General features: G+C 39.7%; 1 protein-coding gene across 1 annotated transcript in view; it reads right to left on the bottom strand.

Moving 5' to 3' along the window:
- Positions 1-23,234, bottom strand: part of cdh4 (cadherin 4, type 1, R-cadherin (retinal)) — a 317,548-nt gene that overhangs the window by 174,964 nt on the left and 119,350 nt on the right. Inside the window, exon 3 of the mRNA XM_067432318.1 lies at positions 22,546-22,569. Within this exon, the coding sequence (XP_067288419.1) occupies positions 22,546-22,569 (24 nt within the window). The remainder of the gene's footprint in view (positions 1-22,545; positions 22,570-23,234) is intronic.

The following is a 23,234-nucleotide window of genomic DNA, read 5'->3' as shown; positions in this document are numbered from 1 at the left end:
GCTGCATTATGCGTCGCATCTTGTGACATTATACGTCCGGTTTTTGGTCCGTTTACATGTCTTTGGTCCGTGTTGCATTCATATATCAATCAAACCGCACCAGAGTTCGTTTGGAAGCAGACCGAGACCCATCTTTTTAGCGGTCTCGGTCCGCTTGTTTGGTGCGCACCAGGGTTCGGATGGCAGCGTTCACATATGTTCAAATGAACCGCACTAAACGAGCAATCGCACCAGGATTCGTTTTAATCGAACCAAACATGACAAGTGTGAACGCACCCTTATTTTCGTTATGGTACCATATACAGTTTTTGGGTGTTTCATTTTGACATTTTACAAAAGCTTAAAAGCGCAGTTCATTATTTTTCATGATGACGGCAAATACAAATTCTCCAGCAACGGGCCTCCTCTGCCACCGAGACAAACTCTGCTTTGGTGCTGGATGACAGTACAAAGTTAGGACTGGTGGGAGAGAATTGCATGTAGCCAAGCCATGCTCTCTCGTTTGCCGTCAAATGGTTAACCACTGCCATGTGCGTTTGTGTCCTGACGCAAAATACAGCGGAAACTCCTACACAACTCTAATAATGTGATTAGTGTGTACATGTCGATAATGCACTTCGATAATGCGAATACTCCACGTCTTAATTTGATTTTTGTTTACTTCAGGTATGACTTTAGCCAGATTATTTATCTATCTATCTATCTATCTATCTATCTATCTATCTATCTATCTATCTATCTATCTATCTATCTATCTATCTATCTATCTATCTATCTATCTATCTATCTATCTATCTATCTATCTATCTATCTATCTATCTATCTATCTATCTATCTATCTATCTATCTTGTGAATAATCCCTACTATATATTCTACATGCATCATGATTTTGGTTGTCCCTCTGTTAATATTTAATGTAAAACATGTTATGCTTATTTTAAATTAATGAGGCATGCTGGTGGCAATTCATACACGCCTTGCAACCCCAATTGTTTCAATAGAATAATCATTACCATATGGACAGACAAATAGAAGTAAGACAGTAACATATTACATGTTACATAAATTATGTTCAACAGCCATAACATAATTCATTTATGGAGAGATCAACCACCCAGAAGAGAGGACAGGTTGATGGAGTGTCCTAGCTGACCGGCAGAACAACTTTGCTGCAGCGGGCCCCTTTCCGTTTGCCCGCCCTTTGGCGGGTCACACTCTCCTGCAGCGCCTTACCCTGGCACAACGTCACCCCTGCGTGCCCACTACACCACAGCCAAGAGCCAGAGAGAGCGTTCAAACATGAGTAATGATGCCATCGTAACCAAAGGAACAGCCGGAGAGGACAGCACATGCTCGCCTGCATAATGGAAACTGGAATGCCGGCAATTGGACTCCCTTCCTAACAGAATCTGCCAAATCAGGTTGGGCTGCAGAAATTCAGCATCAATGTTCCAAAGCTAAACTTGGAGAGGAGAGTAAGTGGAAGAAAAGGAACACGAGAGGTTAAGCAATAGGTCGTAAGAGCGACGGAAAATGTGCCAAAAGTGGCGTCCGGTGCGCCAGAAAAGTAGAGCGTGTCATCTTCTAGCTGAATGAAGATGAGATGTTCTCCGTTTAAATCAATTACATCAACATATTGTGGCCAATACTAGTGCATCTGTCGACCAACATATTAAATACCCACTCATGCACTGTATCCGTGAACGCAGTCTATGAACGTATGAGCGAGCTTGCCAACTGAAATTATGAAGGGAGAGAGCGGTGACAGTGATGCAGATGGAACGGTGTGATGGGAGTGTTTGCGTGACTGAGGAGGAGAGCGTGGGGAGGGGGAGACGTGAGATTTCTATCTGTGAGCATGCAACTCGGCATCTGTGAGACAGCCGCTGTCGTCTACTGAGCCAAAAGAACCAGAAGAAAAGGGCAGCATCCAGCGGACCAAATTCTTGGACTCTGTTTAGTCACGCATACAACTCAAATCTATTTAGCTAAAAAAAAACACAATTTTAACAGCCAAAATATGATGTTTACAAACCCAGATTGAAACTACATCATTATGATATCATGATGGACATGAGCAGAGGCATTATTTTCCGTTTTCTTTCGTCTCTTTCCACTCTGACAGTTCCTTTCAGCAATTGTATGCAAAAGTCTCTTGGCATCGTGCTGATGCTTAAGTTGTTGCTATAGCAACCAATGTAGATACATTAGATACTGACTACACTGTCTGAACAAACTTGCAAGATGACAGTGAAGAGAGTCAATTGTAAGGATAGTATTTGAAAACCAGACTGGATACGTGTCCAGTGTGAACAATCCTGTTGATTTCTTACAGGGATAGTGCATCCAAAATGCCATAATTTACTCACTTTCATGTCATTTAACAATTTTTTGACTTTTTTCTTCTTCACTGAAACAAAGAAAAAACATGTTTTTGAGAAAGTAAATGAGAACCAAATTAGCAAGATTACGGAAAATGTTCCGCAGAAAAAAAGTAAATGTAAATGAGTAAATGATAAGAGTAAACATTAGATATTGATTATGTTTGGGTGAACTATCCCACTAAGTAACAATGCTTATAAAGTAACAGTCATTAACAAACATACAGATTACGACATAAGTGATAATGGACCATCATAAGGTCCACTGAGAGTGGGACACGACAATTCAGGGTAAGTTGTAACACACATGGTTTAAAACTTTCCACTCATACAGAATGACAAAACTTAGTGTATTTACTAGTTGCCATATCAAATTTCTTTAGAGAGAAAAAAATGCACCATGGAGATCAATAAGATTTAGCCATGATACATATATGATTTAGAATCCGTTTTAAAAGGCTGAAATTGAACAGGAAAAGCAGCAGCAGGAGGTCTCTACCAGGTATGTAGGATACTGTAACTGCATTTGCGCGAGTTTAACAACATTTGTGTGTTTACTCGTGGTTTATGAGGACATAATTTGGTTTATGGACTATTGTATGCAATGTAATGTTAGCAGTAGCAAGCAGGACGTTTTTGCTCATCAGACTAGTGCGTTTATAAAGAAAAACAATGGAATTTAGCGCATTTGAATGAACATGTCGATAGCTAACCACACAAAGACATCTGAAGCAGTTTTACTCACCGCCACCATTAGACGAGCTACAAACCCGGAGTTGAGCTGGTCCCTGTTTATAAACCAGTGTTGCTGAAATGCAGGGAATAAACACTTGCACAACTCTGTTGCTTCTCCAGCAAAACAAACTTCATCAACTGTCCCATTAACGCTGGGTTCTTTGGAAAGCTGTGCATGGTTGTCTTGCCCTGACAACCAAAAACACAATTCTTTGGTGAACTTGTTACATGAAGTCCTGTGTCTGCATTGCGCAGCCAGCGAGCGTTTGCTCTTTCGCTTTAGTCGCGCGCGCCCTTTCGGCAGGCCCGGTTCTACGGGGGTCCTCAAACGCAAGCAAAAGCACTCTCAGTTGACAGTGATATTATTGGCGGAACAGTTTTTGCAGATGTCCACATTTGTGTCCGAGCTCTGGCATCTATTTACAGCATGTTTTTGCAGCTGTGAGTGGTGTAACCAATCACAGACACAGCGGTGAGTGATGCAGCCAATTACAGAGAGTTGTTGATCTCTGGAACGCGATCAGAATCTCACCACACAAAATTGCAGAGCTCTTATTCAATGCGGAGTGAATGCAGGCTCGCAAAACCTGTTAATAACAAACACAGTCAAGCGACTATGTAAGTAAGCCACTACGTAAGTTATTGTTGACAATTTCATTTTATAGCGAAACTTTGTGAGATCACGATGAACTGACAAAGCAACAGCTTTGTAGTGATCGTAGATCTTGGCTCTTTTATCACACTGATAAAATCGACGGCCAATATTGCTTGCTGCAAAGTTTTGGAATTGACATCTAAATATAAATGGAACTCTGCACGAGACAGAAATATCCCCCTGAGACCCAGAATAGAGGTTTGGCCTTATCTGATGTCACAATACCCATACTCGAAAAAAACTTTCCGAAACTTGAAATACTCCATCAAACGTCTAACTTTCTTTTTTTTTTTTTTTTTACTTTGTCCATGTTTAGCATGGGAATCCTAGACTTTAACAGTGTAAAAACTCAGCCTATGCATGAAACAGCATTTCACTCAGTTTTTTGTGTTTATTTAAAATAAGACAAATCTGATATTATTTTAATCTTATATCTGTCATTTAACAGTTGAGATAGTTGCTGTTGTGATGGAGTGTGTTGTAACACTGGGTTACAATGAGCCCCTATTATGCTATTATATATTTCAACCCGTTCTCACTCCCAAGGCGTCAAAATCCGAAGCATGGTCAAGTGCCTTCCGCGTCACAATTAAGACGCTAAAGGTGCCCCTGGGCGTCATTTTGCGACGCGCTGGGTGCTCCATTCATTACAATGATAAACCTTTGGCGTCATAAACAGACGCATTTAATTATTTGCGTTTATAAAAGCAGACATGATTTTATTAATATTTAAAGGCTACTTTAATATTTTGGAGCAACTAACCCAACTCCTACCCTAAACCTACCCATATCTAAACAATATAAAACACATAACAGGCAAATAAATGTACAGTCACAAGTATTTATTGCAAAAACTGACCAAAGCAGTATAAAAGTATTAACTCATGTTGCATTCCAAGTCTTCTGAAGTCATACGATATCTTCATGTGAAGAACAGAGTCGATCTTGATGTTTTAATCGCTGAAATGATGATCCCGCTGCCTCGTGAACGAACTCATTCATATCTCATTCAAATAATTCAAAAGACTCCTGAGCATGACGCAATCGGTCACAAAACACACGAGAGCCAATGACATTTTACAATCAATGCTGACGTAATGACGCAATTGGTCACAAGACATACGAGAGCCAATGCAATTTCACTATGAAATCTCACGTAACGGGCGCCAATATTTGAAATTTGATTGTGTTTGTTGATGATCTTCTGCGGATGGAGATGCTGATCGCTTTTGGGGATTTTCTTCATACAAATCAATCGTTTGGCCTCGGAAAACTTGGATTATTTAACTTTTTTGAATAACTTGTGTATGCAGTCGTATACGTCAGGCTATATCCTGTGTTTTATATCATGTTCAGACAAATGGGTAGGTTTAGGGATGGGATGGGATGGGGTTGGGTTACATGTTAAGCATGTCTAAATAGCGTAAATAAAATAAATGTAAATAAAATTATGCTTGCTGATTAAATTGAAAAACACACTCCAACATGTCATAATGGCAAAATTATAAACTAATACAATTTCACCATGGCGATAACATTACTAATACCCAGCGCGTCTGTGTATGACGCCAAAGGGTTCTCACTGAAATGAATGGAACACCCAGCGCGTCGAAACATGACGCCTTGGGGCAACTTTAGCGTCTTTATTGTGACGCGGAAGGCACTTGACCATGCTTCGGTTTTTGACGCCTTGGGAGTGAGAATGGGAGAAACCAAGAGGAAAGAGTGAATAATGGTAAATTATTCATTGTTATTATGTTTTTAACTATGCTGTATAGCTTTATTTAGCAATGCGTTTGTTGTCAAATAAAAAAAAAAGTGTATATTTTTAATTATTAAAAATATGTATATATACCCGTGCACCTTATGACTGGTTTTATGGCTCAGGGTCACATTTAAGTAAATATATTCATGTCAGGTCTCCTATGTCTGGTAAAAAAGGTATAGTCATAAAAAAACCAGACAAAACACATAATTAAAACATAATTCCATACTTAATACAACTAATTAAAATACCCATTTATATATAATTAAATTAAATAAAAATAGTGAAACTATTCTAATACAAAAATATGATGTAAAATACTGTACAGGGACTTCTGATGCTCGCTTTTATTAACCTGAAGTATGACTTAAATAAATGAGAGCAGACAGCAAAACCTTTCTAGCAGTGTTTTAACAATGCTTGAGTTGCAAATAATGTGACAAAACAGTTGTGTTTATTTATATACTTTATTGGAAAAGCTACAAAAAGAAAACAGCTGAGCTATTGTATTGCTATTTTAGATAGAAGCGCTTATTTTTTCTAGAAAGCTAAGAGTAAAGCATTGCATGACAGCTTGATGTTAAATGTCGTTGTAGTCTGTATTGTATGTTTACACAATGAAAGAAGGTCTGCACCGAAACTCCATACATTAATCCACAATATAAAGCTTTAGTTCTCTTTTGACTGACAGACAATTTGTTTAGGTGGAGAGCTTCTCTTGTTAAACAAAAGCAGCAAAGCAGAAGTTTGAACCTGAAGTATGACTTGCTTCAGAAAACCTGACAGGAAAGTGAAGTGAAGAGTTTCAAGTGTGTGTGTGTGACGTGCCTGCCGTCTGAGGCGCGAGGACAGCACTTGCATTCTCAATGCTTTAAGTCGGTGAAATATAATTCAGTTTATGAAAAGCTCTCTCTTTCACACTCCCCATCCTTTTTATTTTAAGTCTTAACACAGGCATGTGTGATACCACCTAAGCATCTCATAAACGGGGCTTGTTCCTAGTCCTCCTATCTAGAGAGAAAGGAGAAAAAGGGAAAGACTGGCGTAATGAAAATGGTTTCCCTTTTGTTCTTTGACTGTGAACAGGAGCAGAAAGGTTGTAATTTAACTGCTGGGAGTGCCATGAAGACATTGGATGTATAATGGCTTTTGCTATCTAATTTGTGTAGGGATTTGCCTGGACACAGTTGATCTCCATAGGCCTTAATGCTACACCGCCTCTGAGAGAGAGAGAGAGAGAGAGAGAGAGAGAGAGAGAGAGAGAGAGAGAGAGAGAGAGAGAGAGAGAGAGAGAGAGAGAGAGAGAGAGAGAGAGAGAGAGAGAGGTGTGAGCCTGTGTTAAAACAGCAGATGGAGTGAAAGTATTCGCCGTCAAGTCTAAATGGACTCTTTAACCTTTCTATTTCTGGATATAATGACATAATACACAATGCAAACAGTTACAGCCGGAGAACATGTAGACAAGATTTCAGCAACATTCAGAGTTAAGGTTAATAAAGGTTCACGAGCGAAACTAAATCACAGTTACAAATTACAAGTTCAGCCTTTAGGTGACATACCATCATCAGACGAGCTCTATATTAATATCGTTTGCTGTTCTGACGTTGCTCGGCAACCGCAATAAACTAACACTTTTGCCAGATTATTTGTTTATTGTATTCTTTATTATTGTAATTATTCTTATTAAAATAATGCATGTGATTAATTAATGGACATTGCTGTTTTTTTATAGTTGCTGTCACCACTTTATGCTGCCTAAAGACACTTGCCTTTAAAGCTCTTTCTAATGGGGTCATGAATTGAGAAAAGATCTACTTATCCCTGATCTTTTGACATACAAGACATCAATATACATACCAGTCAATACTGCACAATCGATCGTGTCGTGTTTGCACTGTGTTCGTTATGATGAAAGCAGAACAGAAGTTGAATAGCAATAGTGAGATCATTGAATTTGTGCACTCACCAGACTGTTATCAGCTACAGTGCTTTTTTGCATTAGGAGATATAAATATAATGTTGCAAGCGATGCTTTCAAGATTAGTGATTCTCTGCAGCTGTTAAATTAAAAATGTAGTCAAAGTTTTTAAAAGATTTCCACGTATGCAAAGATGTTACCCATTCATAGCAGTAGTCCTCGGACCAGGCAGTCGAAGCAAGTGTGAAAGCACCCTTAAATACAGCGTTTATATCAGAGGACTGAGGACGCTATAAATGGATAAATAAACACAACACAAAATGGCAGCTTTATCCTCATCTTAAACAAGTTAAAAATGTGTTAAATGAACACAAATAGTTGGTAGGACCTGACCTGAATGTAAATCAAAGAACAAAAGACAAAGAGAAAATCCCTCACTGCTCTTGACTGAACTTTTGCAGCTTTAATAAGGATTATATTTAATTTATAAGGATCTATATTTAATTTGTAATTAATCAAGATTGCGGTGGTTGATAACTTTATTTAATGTCTGTATATTTCCTCCTTTTTAGATTAAATATACTGTTGTTTCTACATTAATTTGGAGATTATTACAATATAACAATATTATAATATAACAAATATATAAAAAACTTAATTACAGAAAAAAGTTTGATTAATTAGTTTGACAGCAGAAAAACTAAATTCTTCAGCTAGTTGCCAAGGCATTTTTTTTTCCAAATTTCTTATTTCCGTTTTTTTTTACGTTAAAATGGCTTTTTTATTTCTTAACTATGACAACTTTTGTTTTAAAACATTCTACCAACATTATAAGTGCACTTTAGGAAGCAATTCATGACCCCTTTAACACGCAACATCTTGTGGCTTATTGCATTATTTAATAATAAATTACACAAATGTGTCAAACTACGGAAATGTATGCATAAAACTTTAAGTGTAACGACAGGAAAATGTGTTCCACAATCTCCCGAGATTGAATTCACAAACATAACACTGGATATTTGACCAAATTCAAAATTAGCAAAGAAAATAGGGCAGCTTTCAACTCCAGGGAAGCAGAAATAATTCTGGTGTGTGTGTGTGTGTGTGTGTGTGTGTGTGTGTGTGTGTGTGTGTGTGTGTGTGTGTGTGTGTGTGGGTCAGGTTTTGCTTACATTCTGAGGACCAAATGTGCCCTGAAGGATAGTAAAACCTTAAATATCCTACATTGAGGGACCGGCCAACAAATCCTGGCAATATGTTTGGGAGGAAGGGGGAGTCCGGGGACCTTAGCCAATGATTTTGTCTTAGATAAAATGTATATTTTCTCATTTTCTTTATCTTATCTCATCATTTTAGTGTAGAATGAGTAAAGCTGTTTGTTAGGATTACAAAAAGTTTTAAAGCTGGTCTGCTTCAGCCATCTAACAGTGTTTGTCAACATCTAAATGATCGAGATGGTCAATTAAATCAAAGAAGGCGGGTCTTACTGTCATAACGCAACGAGAGTTTGTGGAACTCAACTCAACTCAACTTTATTTCTAAAGCACTTTCAAAACCATTAGAATGGACCAAAGTGCTGTCCATGAGTATAAAACAACATCAGAAGATACAACAATTTACAATAACGCACACACACAAAAAACTACAAAGTCAAGGTATCACATGACACCAAAAATCAAACACATAATCATAATCACATAATCACTCACAGTTTCCAACCCAGTCAGACGCCAAAAGCCTGATGACATAAAAAAGTCTTCAAGTCCTTTTTAAAAGTGTCCAAGCTTTGCAAGGATTTCAGAGATAGCGGCAACTCATTCCAAAGTTTTGTGGAAAGATGTAAGATGTAAGTATTAGACTGTTTTATGATAGAAATGTGCAGTAACCGACATTAATAGCCTATCTAATGATGCAAACTACTCAAAATGTTAAGAAATTTGACTGTTTTAAATTGAATATATACCATCATGATTCATAACTCAATGTGATGAGACAAGAAACATTTGCATTTTTAAAATATTAGACATGTGAATAAGAGTAAATGTAAAGATTACATTTTAAAATTAAATATTTGTAAATAGTTTAAAATAATAACTTCATAATAAGACCTAGAACTTATTTTACCATTCTTATTTTTCCCCCCCTTATATCACGTTTAATCCTAATTTAAAAATTGCACTATGTAGGATTTTTGCAGTAAAATATCCCAAAACCACCTGGCCAGTGTTATATATTTTGTTTCCTTACTATATCTTTAATGTTTCCAAATATTTATAAAAAAATCGCTATTTTAACCAAGGAGCCGGGCCCGGGACGTCTGAGGGAGTGGCCTGTCTGTTGCGTCATATCTCCGTTACCCTCGGTTTCTGGTTTTAATCAGCAGAAACGCTTTACTCTTAGCAGTGTGCACAGTGTTACAACAGCAGCCACTGAGCGAACTCATAGAGTAACATCATTTTAAACACACTTGGGGGGGGGGGGGGGGGGGGGGGGTTCAGAGAGTTTTTTTCGATTATAGGTCCGCTTGACGTCGACAGAGCGGAAGGTCCTTGTATGGGCCGTACGGGCTCTTCTCCCGGAAGGGTGCGTGCGTGACTAAAGCAAGAGAGAAAATGCACACCCCGTAAACACTTCTGTCACGCCGCGCTCCACTTTATCCTATGGGTGACATCAAATGACTTTAACACGGCCGCATAGCATTCCCGGAAGGCAGCGCTGCATTTGAACAGATTTGAACGCATAAATGACGGGAAGCTTCACAACATCACGCTTCAGTCAAGTCGCAAAAGTGGATCTCCACGGTCACTGCTGTCACAGGACTTCACCAAATCAAGCCTGCAGTCTCCCTCTCATTTACTGAAGCTTTCGAGCCTCGATCGCCCCCCGGTGACCGGTCCCAGTATAGCCGCCCCTCTGTGATGTCTAATGGACGCGAGGCAAACTAAATAATAAAATTACACTTCAAAAATTTCCCCCAAAGGTAGTTTATGTCACTGAAGGCAGTTATCATCACGATGATTTCATTTCAGGTGTTCGTTTTAAAAATAAGTTTAGTTTGAGTTAGTTATTTGATGCTATAAAAACGGGGGTGTGTGACGTCATGATTGACAGCTGAGACTGACGGCTTCTCTGAGTGAAGTTGTCACTGAGGCACTAACGGACTTTTTTCGACATTTTTGGGAGCAGATTAGAGCTTTAGCTTTAATTTCTACATTTCCATAACTGTTTATTTCACACCAACATAATTAATTGTTCTGCATCTGCGAGAGTGTGGGCGGGCTTTTGATATCGCGACTGTACTTCCTGCTCTACTTCCTGCACTCTACTGCGCAACTCCGGTCCCGAAATCGCTACTGCGCAGACTCGGTCCCAAGATGTCCGCGCCGTGCAAGGCCGCCTGAAAGCTTCAAATATGGCAAGCGGAAACGGATGATGTCGAGTCGTCCATATTTTTTTACGGTCTATGCACCAAATCAACAGTTACCAAAGAAGTGTGTTTTTGACGGAACGGTCCCAACGATAAAGGTTCGGTCCTGCTTTGGAAGCAGGCGGTGAGTAAAACTAGTTCAAATGTCTGTGCTGTTGGCTATCGTCGCGTGAGTTAACCTCAGTATACAACACAATCGTGTATAACGTTAGTTAATTTATCAATGGAGCATGCGATCTATGGTGTGTGTTTAAATACATTTGTTTAGCTGACCAATATAGGTGTCAGTTTGTTTATTGTAAAACCACCCAAACATAAACCTAGCGTTCTCACAAAGCGTGCTTCGTCATTCAAATGCGGCTAACGGTTACTCCATTGCTGTTCTATGTATAACGTTACACTAGTCTGACGTGCAAAACCGTTTTGCTTGCTACTGCTAAGGTTTAGTCGCATACAATAGTCCATAAACCGAATCATGTCCTCATAAACTGCGAGTAAACACACAAATGTTGACAGGCCACTAAATACAGTACATACCACAGAGACGGACGTCCTGCTGCTGCTGTTTCCCCTGTTCAATTTATTTCAGCCTCCGGATCTGATTATGGATCATATCTGTATTATTTTATCTGATTGATAGCCATGGTTTATTTAAGGTAGCGTTTTCTTCTCCACGCTTGAGGACGTCACCGCTTTGTGTGTGCTCGTCATTCTTTAGCTCCGCCCACTCGATACGCCTCCAGGCGCTCTGTTTTTTCCGGAAAGACTCGGTACAGCCTATATTTCTTTTATAAATATAGTAAAACTAAAGACTTTTCGGAGATATGAAGGATGCAATACTACTCTAGGTACTCAAGATTGACATGAGATTGGCTGAGTGTTTCAACCCCCTTTAAATATATCAAATATGATAAACAGAGCTGCGTTACCTTATACTTATGCCTAGAAAAGCGGAAATGGCACCAGTGACTGTGTCCCTTAATAATAATAGTCCTGCTGCTTGGAGCTGTGTGTTGCGCAACAATCGCTCCAGCGGCCTTGTCAGCTCCCACAACACTCTGTCCTGCTCTGCTTTATACTACAGAAACATTAATAACCACATCCCTGAACATAATTTCTGCCCAAGTCCTAGCCCGATTCTTTTCCACCGGCTGTGAGGTGAAGACCACATGTTCCAAGATTCTGAGCTCAAACTGGCGTCATCAAACTACGCCTTTGTTTTGAATAGGCGCCATCTAGCGGACGGATGTATTATTTGTGCAAGTGCAGCTTTAATAATAAATAATACCCCCTCCCTTTTTGTGCCCCCTCCCAAGCTCAAAAGTGAAACTCTGCTCTACGGCTTAATGGTGTCATGAACTTGCTTTTTTTATGTTTTTATACTTGCTGAAAGTCAACTAATGACGTTTGTGTGTGGTTTTTACATTTAAAAACATCATAACTAATAAGTAATAGGCTATTTTCTACACTGGTTTTGAGGCTCTCTCCTGTACGCTGGCTTTTGATGGGCGTGCCGCACTGGGAAGACTTGGAAGTAAATGCCCACGGCTAGGATTGGATAAGATTTGCATATTTAATGAGCTCCAGCTCCCCTGTCAGTTCAGTTCACATGAGGGGCTCACAAACAGGGCTTTTTTTAATAAACACAATTATTTATTTCTCATCTACCCACGATTGATTTAAATTTAAAGGTGAACTATGTAGTATTTTTGCAGTAAAATATCCAAAAACCACTAGGCCAGTGTTATATATTTTGTTCAGTTGAGTACCTACAATATCCCAGATGTTTCCAACTATTTGTAAATTGTGAGAAAATTGCTATTTTAACTAAGGACCGGGACGTTTCAGCATTGCATTTGAGGGAGTCGCCTGTCAATCGCGTCATATCTGCGTTACCCTCGGTTTCGGCTTTTATTTGGCAGGAGCGCTTTACTCTTAGCAGTGTGAACAACTGAACGCACGGAGTAACGTCATAACATCGTTTTAAACACACTTAAATGTATCTAATATGATAAACAGAGCTCCATTACCTCAAAATCATAACCGGAAGAGCAGATCTGTGCAGGCGCCCGGCAAATGAGTCCCGTCCCGTCATAATAAAAGTATTCGCGAGGCGGGTATTTGTTTAACAATCGCTCCAGCAGCTTTGCTCAGGTCCATAACACTCGGTCCTGCTCTGCTTCACACTACAGTAACGTTAATAACCGCATGCATGAACGTGATTTCTGCCCGAGTCCTATTTTCCACCGGCTGTGATGAGAAGACCACATCTCCCAAGATGCGCTCACACTTTGCGTCATCAAACTACGCATTTGTTTTGCATAGGCGCCCTCCAGTGGACGAAAGCTGCATAGTACACCTTTAATTTTTGTATTACTTGGACCACCCGATCGGTGGATATAAGCACAAACTGCGCACGCACACACACACACAGATCAAGAAAGGAATTATTTCACTATTTGAGATTCACCAGCCTGTCGACAGGCCTACATTTTGGAAGCCCATCTGGAAAACACAAAGCCCAGGGACTACTATTACATATAAGAAAGACGTTTTACTCACATAAGTGTGTTACACCATTCCTGTTGGATCCAATATAGAAGGCACAGCATTGTGTTTTAATCTCAATGTCTGCAAATCCAGCATTGACCTGAGATTTGTTTACAAGCCATTCCGCAGTAAAATGAAGTGAACATGCATACATGTCTTCCCCACGTGAGCTGGAACTTCATTAAAGAGGTGGTTGCATGCGATTTTACTTTTTTAACTTTAGTTAGTGTGTAATGTTGCTGCTTGAGCATAAAGCACTGAAAGTTCAATGCAAATGGAGATATTGTCTTTTAAAGTTATGGCAGTTTATTGCCTAAAAAAACGGCTGGTTTGGACTACAATGAGCTTCTTCCAGGGTTTTTGACATCATAAACTCTTGCTGGTCACCGCAGATGAGACTTCTGCCCGTAATGGTAACATAAGACATGTTAAACTGTGCCCCATAAACACAACCACGCCTAGAAAAAAAATACGGAACCACCCCTTTAAAAATAAATAAAGTATCACATATTACTAATATTATGATCCGAAGGAAGCTTATGCAGTGACTGTGTTTTTCCACAACCAGGAATAGCGCAATATCTTGCAATCTTCTTCTGTTTATTACTGCTGGCTAGCGTGAGCCGAACGGCTCCTTGAGTCGGTTGGCGGGGCTATTGAATTACACGTGCTTATTATTCTGGAGAGGCGGTGTTTCGTAACACGATGACGTCAAGATGGCCTGATGTCTATAAAAGCTTTTCTTTGACTAACAATGAAGTTTTCAGGTCTGAAACTTAAAGGATATTCTTATATTACCATGACCTTTTATATATCAAAAGCTCAAGTGAAAGTTGTTTTCTCAATTCATCATCCCTTTAATAATCTTTTCTTTTTTAATTCTGTGAAAGTTGGCTTTAAGAGGTAAAGTTAGGGGACAGAAATCACCATGACCGAAACATGTATTTGTGTGTGTGTGATCAAATTTGGCTTATAAATTGCTTTGAATAAATGTCCACATGGCCGAGAGCCGTCAAGTCCAAAGCTGTCAGCCTGGACCACCGCATGAGCAGGTGTTAGCTCTAAGGTAAAAACCAAAAGCTATTCATCCATCAGTATTGTAGTGCTGAACTAACTGATAGCCGTAATACAGTTTGCTGCTGTTTTTCTAGTCTGGATGTGGAGCTCAGGCTTACAACAGAGCAGATGTGCAGCTATAGAGCAGCTGCGGCTCTGTGAAATGTATTTACCAGTGTGCTTCTTTGTATAATAAAAGACAAGTGTCATCGTCTTTTCATCATAAGAACAACATCCTAGTAAAGAGGAAATGTAAGGTCTTCCATTTGTATGAAAGCTAAATGAAAATACAGTGTTGAATCACAAACTATAAATCTGTGTTCCTAAGTGACAGTTCACTGGTGGTAACCCTCTATCACACCATCTGCCATGCCTCCTGTGCTTATATATATGAGATTATTTCCTTAAGGAGCTTGCGATGCCAAAAGGACTGATGCTTTTAATTGGAACTCAAAAGCAGTGCAAACAAACACACGCAGATGGGTACAAACAAACACGCACACACTCATACTCACACTCACACTTACACACTCTCTCTCTCTCTCTCTCTCTCTCTCTCTCTCTCTCTCTCTCTCTCTCTCTCTCTCTCTCTCTCTCTCTCTCTCTCTCTCTCTTCTCTCTCTCTCACACACACACACACACACACACACACACACACACACACACACACACACACACACACACACACACACACACACACACACACACACACACACACACACACACACACACACACACACACACACACACACACACACACACACACACACACACACGCACTGGTGCTCTCAGAAAGCAGCAAGTTCTGTGATCCAGAGGCTGGCAACAGCTGTTGGCAAATAATGTGAGGTAATGTGTGACTCTTTAAAATCGTTAAAAAGGCAGTTCCCTAAATACTCTGCGTGTCAAACAATTAACTGAAATAAACTCTGTTATACGATACCGAGAAGCTATACAAAGAATTTTATACTCGCAGGCCCCGATTTACAAAGATCCCAAATAAAAGCTGTTAATTGCTCATAAAATCTATCAAACATCTTTTATTTTTAAATTACTTCTAAAATACTTGCCGCTCTATGTCTTCTCAGTTCTGACAAAAGAACAGCATAGTGCACAACACCAATCACATTAATACCTGTTGTATTAATTCATAATAATTTGTTCACGCAGGTACCGTTTCCGAAATTACTTTCGGGATTTATAAATCCTTTGCTATAAATCCGGTGTCATTTAATCCATTTGCACTGACATCGGTCTATATTTTGCATGTTTGAAGGAACACCGCAAATTACATATTCATTAAACCCACAAAAATCCCACCTTCTAGGCCCCTACAATCTAAGCTCCTCAAACAAACCCTTATATATTATGTATTTTCCCTCCCATGGTGAACTTTTTACTGTCCTTGTGGGTTTATTTGGACCTCACAATGTTGGCAAAACCTGACCCACACACACACACACACACACACACAAGCACAAACTCTTACACACAGTAAAACCTACCCTAATTGCAGAGGCAGCACCTGTAATCTCACCGCCAATCTACAACCAGCATCTCTATCCCACAATGCTAACACGATGGTAAGGGTTTGGACAGTGCTCCCACCAGAGGCAGCCAAATTGGACGTTTCACCTCACTGCATGACTACTAGAGAGCCACTCCAATGGCGGACCTATTAGCAGGACAGATATAGCTCTCCTGGGAAGATGGAGAGAGAGAGAGAGAGAGAGAGAGAGAGAGAGAGAGAGAGAGGGACGGGTGGGATTTTGCCCGGCATTCTAAGTATGAACAGTTCATTTCTAGTTATCTATCTTCATTTCTGTCAACTGGTTTTGGATCACACCCACATTAACCTCAGCTATTAAGTTCCTCTTATTCGCTCCTTAGCGCTGTATTAAAATCTAATACTCAAGACTAATGCATTTCCTACCATGGCATTTTTTTAACATTATGACAGGCTAACAGGAGGGCCCATTTGCGACAGATATGCAAGAATAAGAGGCCAAGTCCCCTGGGTGGCGGCATTCATTACTGTATTGTATTAAAAATACAACGGCGCTGAATAAGATATTGATCAAGCTGGGTCAACTGTGAAGCTGCTTGCAGAATTGCAATAACGGTGTAGAAATCATTTACGGCAATTCATCGCAGCCAAAATAGTGTTTTGATATATTACATGCCAACAGTTCGACTCCAAAAACCATTTCCTTATTTAGTTTTTCAAAATTATAGATTACACACGTTTTAATCTTCCCCCTTTTACCCCATTTTTTAGAAATCAAGGAAGACATCTGTGTTCCATTTGTGTGTGTGTGTGTAAACTAAAAACCAGCATTGTGTTGTCTGTCACTAAATTTGATGTTCTAGCCGATGTGCACTGTGATTTGGCTGTTACACAGCTGAAGCTCCTCTTTCGCTGTTTTTTTCCCCTGCCGTGCACCTGATGGGTTTGAACAATTTGCTCGGCTGGCAGAAAAAAGCATAATCAATCGGGAGATTACAGATAAAAGGCTTTAAAACCAGCCGACCAAGGCACTTTTTACTATAACAATTACACCTAGGCCTACCTCAGCTAGCGGCAATTAAACTGCGAGAGAGTGAGGGTTTATAAAGAATGGGAGACAAAGAAGAGGAAATGGACAGAAAGAATCCAAAGCGGATTGGGATTCAGATGAAACATTGCAAAGTCACGGCCATATCGGTAATGCTTCTTGAGCGGCTACCGTTCAAAATGTTGGGGTCAGTAAGATTTTTCTCTTTTTCTGAAAGAAATTAATCATTTTATTTAACAACATAGTCAGTGGTTTTATAACTGACCCAAACAAACCACCAAAGATAAAGTCCAAGAATATAGCGGTAACGAACGAACAAACTGACGCTTTTTCCGAAAAAAAGAAGATATTGAAAAAATATGTCGTTTCATCTTGAGTAATGAGGTGCGCATAAGCTGACAGTTGAAAAGCATTCTGTCATCAAAACCGCCGAGTTCAGCCAGTCCCACACAAAGGCCAAGGACACCGAGTTCTCCCTCATTCACTCTTTCATCTTCATTCCTCCATCTCTCTTACATTCGCTTCCTTCGTTGCTTTCATTCCTTTAGTTTAAGCCATCAACCGGTATTCAAGTTGAAGAATGGAAGGAGGCAGTGAGGAGCGAGAGAGAGAGAGATTGAAAGCAACATTCAGCAAAAATACCCATATAAAGTATTGACTTGTGTGGTTATGTGTATGCAGAGACAGCATGTCCTTTAGGTGATACAGGAGGCCGGCTACGGCCCTGACATGACGGAGGTGGACTTGTAAGACAGTCTAGAATAAATGAGTAAATCACGACGGCAGATGTAAAACTCTTAAGGTTAAGGTTAACTGCACTGAAAGAGAGCCATGTGTCAATCAGATGCAAACTAAAACTATAAAGACACAAAGAGGTCAGAAAAAAAGTGTATTGTATACACTGATTTATTTAATTATTACCATGATGATATATTAAAAACTGGAAATCTGTATTTTAATTATGATATATGTTTAATGCTGTGGTTCTATGTAGAGTAAACATGCATAAGTATTAAGTACCAACCCTACATATTTGATATACACAAACATTCAAAAGGGTCTGTAAAATTGTTTGATGTTTTTGAATGAAGACGCTTATGCTGGCCAAGGCTGCATTTATTTGTAATACAGTAAAAAATTATGTTTTCTATTTTTAACATATTTTAAAATGTAATGGTCCCACTTTATAATAGGTGTATTTACTTACATCAATAAATAATTACAATGTTCTTATTGTGTCATATTGAATTGCAAAACACTTTTGCTGATATTGAGGTGGGATACTGGTAAAGTTAAGGACAGGTGTGGTGGTATCGGTCAGTTTAAGGGTAAAGTTAAGGACAGCTGTTGTGGTATCGGTCAGTTTAAGGGTAAAGTTAAGGACAGGTGTGGTGGGATGGGTTAGTTTAAGGGTAAAGTTAGGGACAGGTGTGGTGGGATGGGTCAGTTTAAGGGTAAAATTAAGGACAGGTGTGGTGGTATGGGTTAGTTTAAGGGTAAAGTTAGGGACAGGTGTGGTGGGATGGATCAGTTTAAGGGTAAAGTTAAGGACAGGTGTGGTGGTATGGGTTAGTTTAAGGGTAAAGTTAAGGACAGGTGTGGTGGTATGGGTCAGTTTAAGGGTAAAGTTAAGGACAGGTGTGGTGGTATGGGTCAGTTTAAGGGTAAAGTTAGAGACAGGTGTGGTGGTATGGGTCAGTTTAAGGGTAAAGTTAGAGACAGGTGTGGTGGTATGGGTCAGTTTAAGGGTAAAGTTAAGGACAGGTGTGGTGGTATGGGTCAGTTTAAGGGTAAAGTTAAGGACAGGTGTGGTGGTATGGGTCAGTTTAAGGGTAAAGTTAAGGACAGGTGTGGTGGTATGGGTCAGTTTAAGGGTAAAGTTAGGGACAGGTGTGGTGGGATGGGTCAGTTTAAGGGTAAAATTAAGGACAGGTGTGGTGGTATGGGTTAGTTTAAGGGTAAAGTTAGGGACAGGTGTGGTGGGATGGATCAGTTTAAGGGTAAAGTTAAGGACAGGTGTGGTGGTATGGGTCAGTTTAAGGGTAAAGTTAGGGACAGGTGTGGTGGTATGGGTCAGTTTAAGGGTAAAGTTAAGGACAGGTGTGGTGGTATGGGTCAGTTTAAGGGTAAAGTTAAGGACAGGTGTGGTGGGATGGGTCAGTTTAAGGGTAAAGTTAGAGACAGGTGTGGTGGGATGGGTCAGTTTAAGGGTAAAGTTAGAGACAGGTGTGGTGGGATGGGTCAGTTTAAGGGTAAAGTTAGAGACAGGTGTGGTGGGATGGGTCAGTTTAAGGGTAAAGTTAAGGACAGGTGTGGTGGTATGGGTCAGTTTAAGGGTAAAGTTAGAGACAGGTGTGGTGGTATGGGTCAGTTTAAGGGTAAAGTTAGGGACAGGTGTGGTGGTATGGGTCAGTTTAAGGGTAAAGTTAGAGACAGGTGTGGTGGGATGGGTCAGTTTAAGGGTAAAGTTAAGGACAGGTGTGGTGGTATTGGTCAGTTTAAGGGTAAAGTTAAGGACAGGTGTGGTGGGATGGGTTAGTTTAAGGGTAAAGTTAGGGACAGGTGTGGTGGGATGGGTCAGTTTAAGGGTAAAATTAAGGACAGGTGTGGTGGTATGGGTTAGTTTAAGGGTAAAGTTAGGGACAGGTGTGGTGGGATGGATCAGTTTAAGGGTAAAGTTAAGGACAGGTGTGGTGGTATGGGTCAGTTTAAGGGTAAAGTTAGGGACAGGTGTGGTGGTATGGGTCAGTTTAAGGGTAAAGTTAAGGACAGGTGTGGTGGTATGGGTCAGTTTAAGGGTAAAGTTAAGGACAGGTGTGGTGGTATGGGTCAGTTTAAGGGTAAAGTTAGAGACAGGTGTGGTGGGATGGGTCAGTTTAAGGGTAAAGTTAGAGACAGGTGTGGTGGGATGGGTCAGTTTAAGGGTAAAGTTAAGGACAGGTGTGGTGGTATGGGTCAGTTTAAGGGTAAAGTTAGAGACAGATGTGGTGGTATGGGTCAGTTTAAGGGTAAAGTTAGGGACAGGTGTGGTGGTATGGGTCAGTTTAAGGGTAAAGTTAGAGACAGGTGTGGTGGTATGGGTCAGTTTAAGGGTAAAGTTAAGGACAGGTGTGGTGGTATGGGTCAGTTTAAGGGTAAAGTTAAGGGCAGGTGTGGTGGTATGGGTCAGTTTAAGGGTAAAGTTAAGGACAGGTGTGGTGGTATGGGTCAGTTTAAGGGTAAAGTTAAGGACAGGTGTGGTGGGATGGGTTAGTTTAAGGGTAAAGTTAGGGACAGGTGTGGTGGGATGGGTTAGTTTATGGGTAAAGTTAAGGACAGGTGTGGTGGGATGGGTAAGTTTAAGGGTCAACAGTGTAATTATAAATGTAACTACAGAAATTAATTAGAGATGTAATTACATGATAGTATTTTTTAAAATATAAGTACAATGTAAAATTGTACTTATATGTACTTATATGTATACAAGTACACTGTATCAAATGATTAATTAAAATGTTAGTACATAGTAAGTCCACCTATATAAAGTGGGTCCAATGTAATTTATTTCTGTTATGGAACTTTACTCCATTAGCCTACACCAGTCTTCAAAAATCATTTTAATACGCTAAACTATAATTTATAAATAAATGTATATATAAAATAACGATTAAGTTCTTATTATTATCAGCATTGAAAATCATGATACATTGTTTTAGGATTCTTCAGGATGCTGTTTAAAAGAACAGCGTTTAATTGAAATAGAAATATTTTGTAATTTTCTCCATCATAACTGTCCCTTTCGATCAATTTAAATTGCCCTCGCTGAATAAAAGTATTAAATTCTTTAAAAAATAAAATAAAATAAAAACTCTTACTGACCCCAAACTATTAAATGGTAATATATTAATTTTAAATTATTTAATTTTATTATCTGTTTAATAATAATCATTTAAACATATAGTTATTACAACATGTACTATTAGAGCCCATTTTCATGACCTAAATATGGGCTTTTCAAATCTAAAGGCTAGGCCTGTGTGCACACAGTACGCATCCCTGTTTATACAGCCATATATACGAACATCTACAGTACATGGTATATACCCACTTATACCTGCAGTTTTGCATATGTGTGTGTCGGCACCTCAGGTCTAGCCACTTTGAGTCGTGCGCTCATGGCTCTTGGCAGGAGGGGAGAATGTGTGTGTGTATGTGTGTGTGTGTGTGTGTGTGTGTGTGTGTGTGTGTGTGTGTGTTTGTGCGTGTGTGTTTGTGTGAATGCATTCATGTAAAGCAGCCAGAGGAATAATGTCTGCTGTCTAAACAGTGACCGTCACCATTACTGCTGTCAGGATGATGTCGTCAACATATTTCTACATCGCTTTAACCACATGGGCCTTTCTTTTGTTTAGTTAACACCATACAAACACAGTAAAACAGGCATTAAACACTAAAATAAAGAAGTTCTCTAGTCCGCAGAGAGTTTTCACGCACTTTTAAAGCTATTCGAAGTGCTTGCATGAGCCATATTATTGTCCATTATGGTGCATTTGCAGAAATCTTGAAGGGCATCACGCTATTTGTACCAGCTTACCGTCTAACAAAAGATCATTGGCAAAGAAAGTAAAATGTGCTGGCCTGGAAATACAGACCTTGCTGGTCTGCACATATCCTATTCTTGTGCAAAGTGCAGAGTAAACGGAAAAACCGAACCCAGTGCCACATCTTGTTTCCACAAAGCATTGTGGGCGAGTGTGCTTTGAGTGCAAAACATATACAGCTCGAGCTTAGGACAGGACTGCCCTTTAAGCGCAGACTCTGCAAGGCTTTCTTCCCTCCTTTCTGATCTCTCTCTTTCTCTTCCTCTCTGAACCAATGTAGAAATGGTCAGAGCAGGTGTTTTTTTCCAGTGGCCCTAGCAGCTCTGCAGGTGGACTCTATGCATGTCACGCAGTCCATTATATCCCGCACATGCGCAATGCTTCCAATGCTCCATTTTGGAGGCAGTGTGAGGCTCTATAACAGCATAAATTCAATAGCAAAAACATACAATTTAAAAACTGCCCCCCTACGGAGTCAAATGCACATGAAAAAAGAGGTCTGTCTATACAGTGACTCCCATGGCAAGCGCCTCATCTTTGACAAACAGCCAGACTGAACGCGTGTGAACCGTACAATAGAACCGCAAGGGGTGATTGACCGAAGTGAGTCGAGAATGATTGAACGAGCATGCTGGGAAAATGTGCCAGCTCTGAAACTCTGAACAGAACCGAGGGAGCAGAGGTCAGTCTTCAGTAATCACTAACAAAGATTGGGTTCGCCGTGTCAGTCAACAGACCTGAAAGTATGCAAAGTAAATTTCAGAAAAAAGATGTACATCTGCTGCCGCAGCGATGCTCCGGTCGGATGGAGTCACCCGCGCTTGTGGACCAACATAGAAAAACAATAATCACATTTGAGATCTGGCACATTCAGAGTCATGCAGAGCTGTATCCGGGAACATATTTCTCAAGTACTCACCATGGCCAGATGACAGCAGGGTATCTGCAAGAGAGAAAACAGAGAGAAAAAAACTTTTATACACAGCATAGATATTAGCAAGTACACTCAGTCCACAGGATTTAGCACATCAAACCTTTGCAACATGTAGACATTAGGTTTAACATAACACTTTAAGACACAAGAGACAGATTAGATTTCCAATAATTGTGCTTTCATGGCTTGCTGGTTGAGTCATTTGAGTCATTTCATAAAAAATAAAAAAAACTGATTCATTCAAGTCACGTAATTTTAAATGAGCAAATCAATGAATCCTTTATTCAACGGAACCCCACACATGACGTGCAAGAAGGAAAAAGTAAATTGTGGGCACAATTTACAATTATAAATCATGTGCACGATATAGCAAATTAGTAAATTATGCGCACGATTTATAAATCAAGGGAACAAATTAATAAATCGTACACAGAATTTAGCCTGCTAGTTTTTTCCTGCATGTCATGTGCGGGGCTCCGTATTATTCAACCAATTTGTTTAAACACATTGATTCATTTAGGCATTAATCAAATGATTGCCTTTATTAGTCTTTAGAATCATTCATTCAATCAAGTCGTTTAAAGGTAGTGATTCATTTAAATGACTTTAAATATGAGTCACTGAATCATTCATTCAACCAATTTATTCAAACACATTGATTCGTTTATGTTTAG

Source organism: Pseudorasbora parva, chromosome 22, assembly GCF_024679245.1.
Source record: "Pseudorasbora parva isolate DD20220531a chromosome 22, ASM2467924v1, whole genome shotgun sequence".
Classification (NCBI taxonomy): Eukaryota; Metazoa; Chordata; class Actinopteri; order Cypriniformes; family Gobionidae; genus Pseudorasbora; species Pseudorasbora parva.
This window is presented reverse-complemented; position numbering and strand designations above follow the sequence as displayed.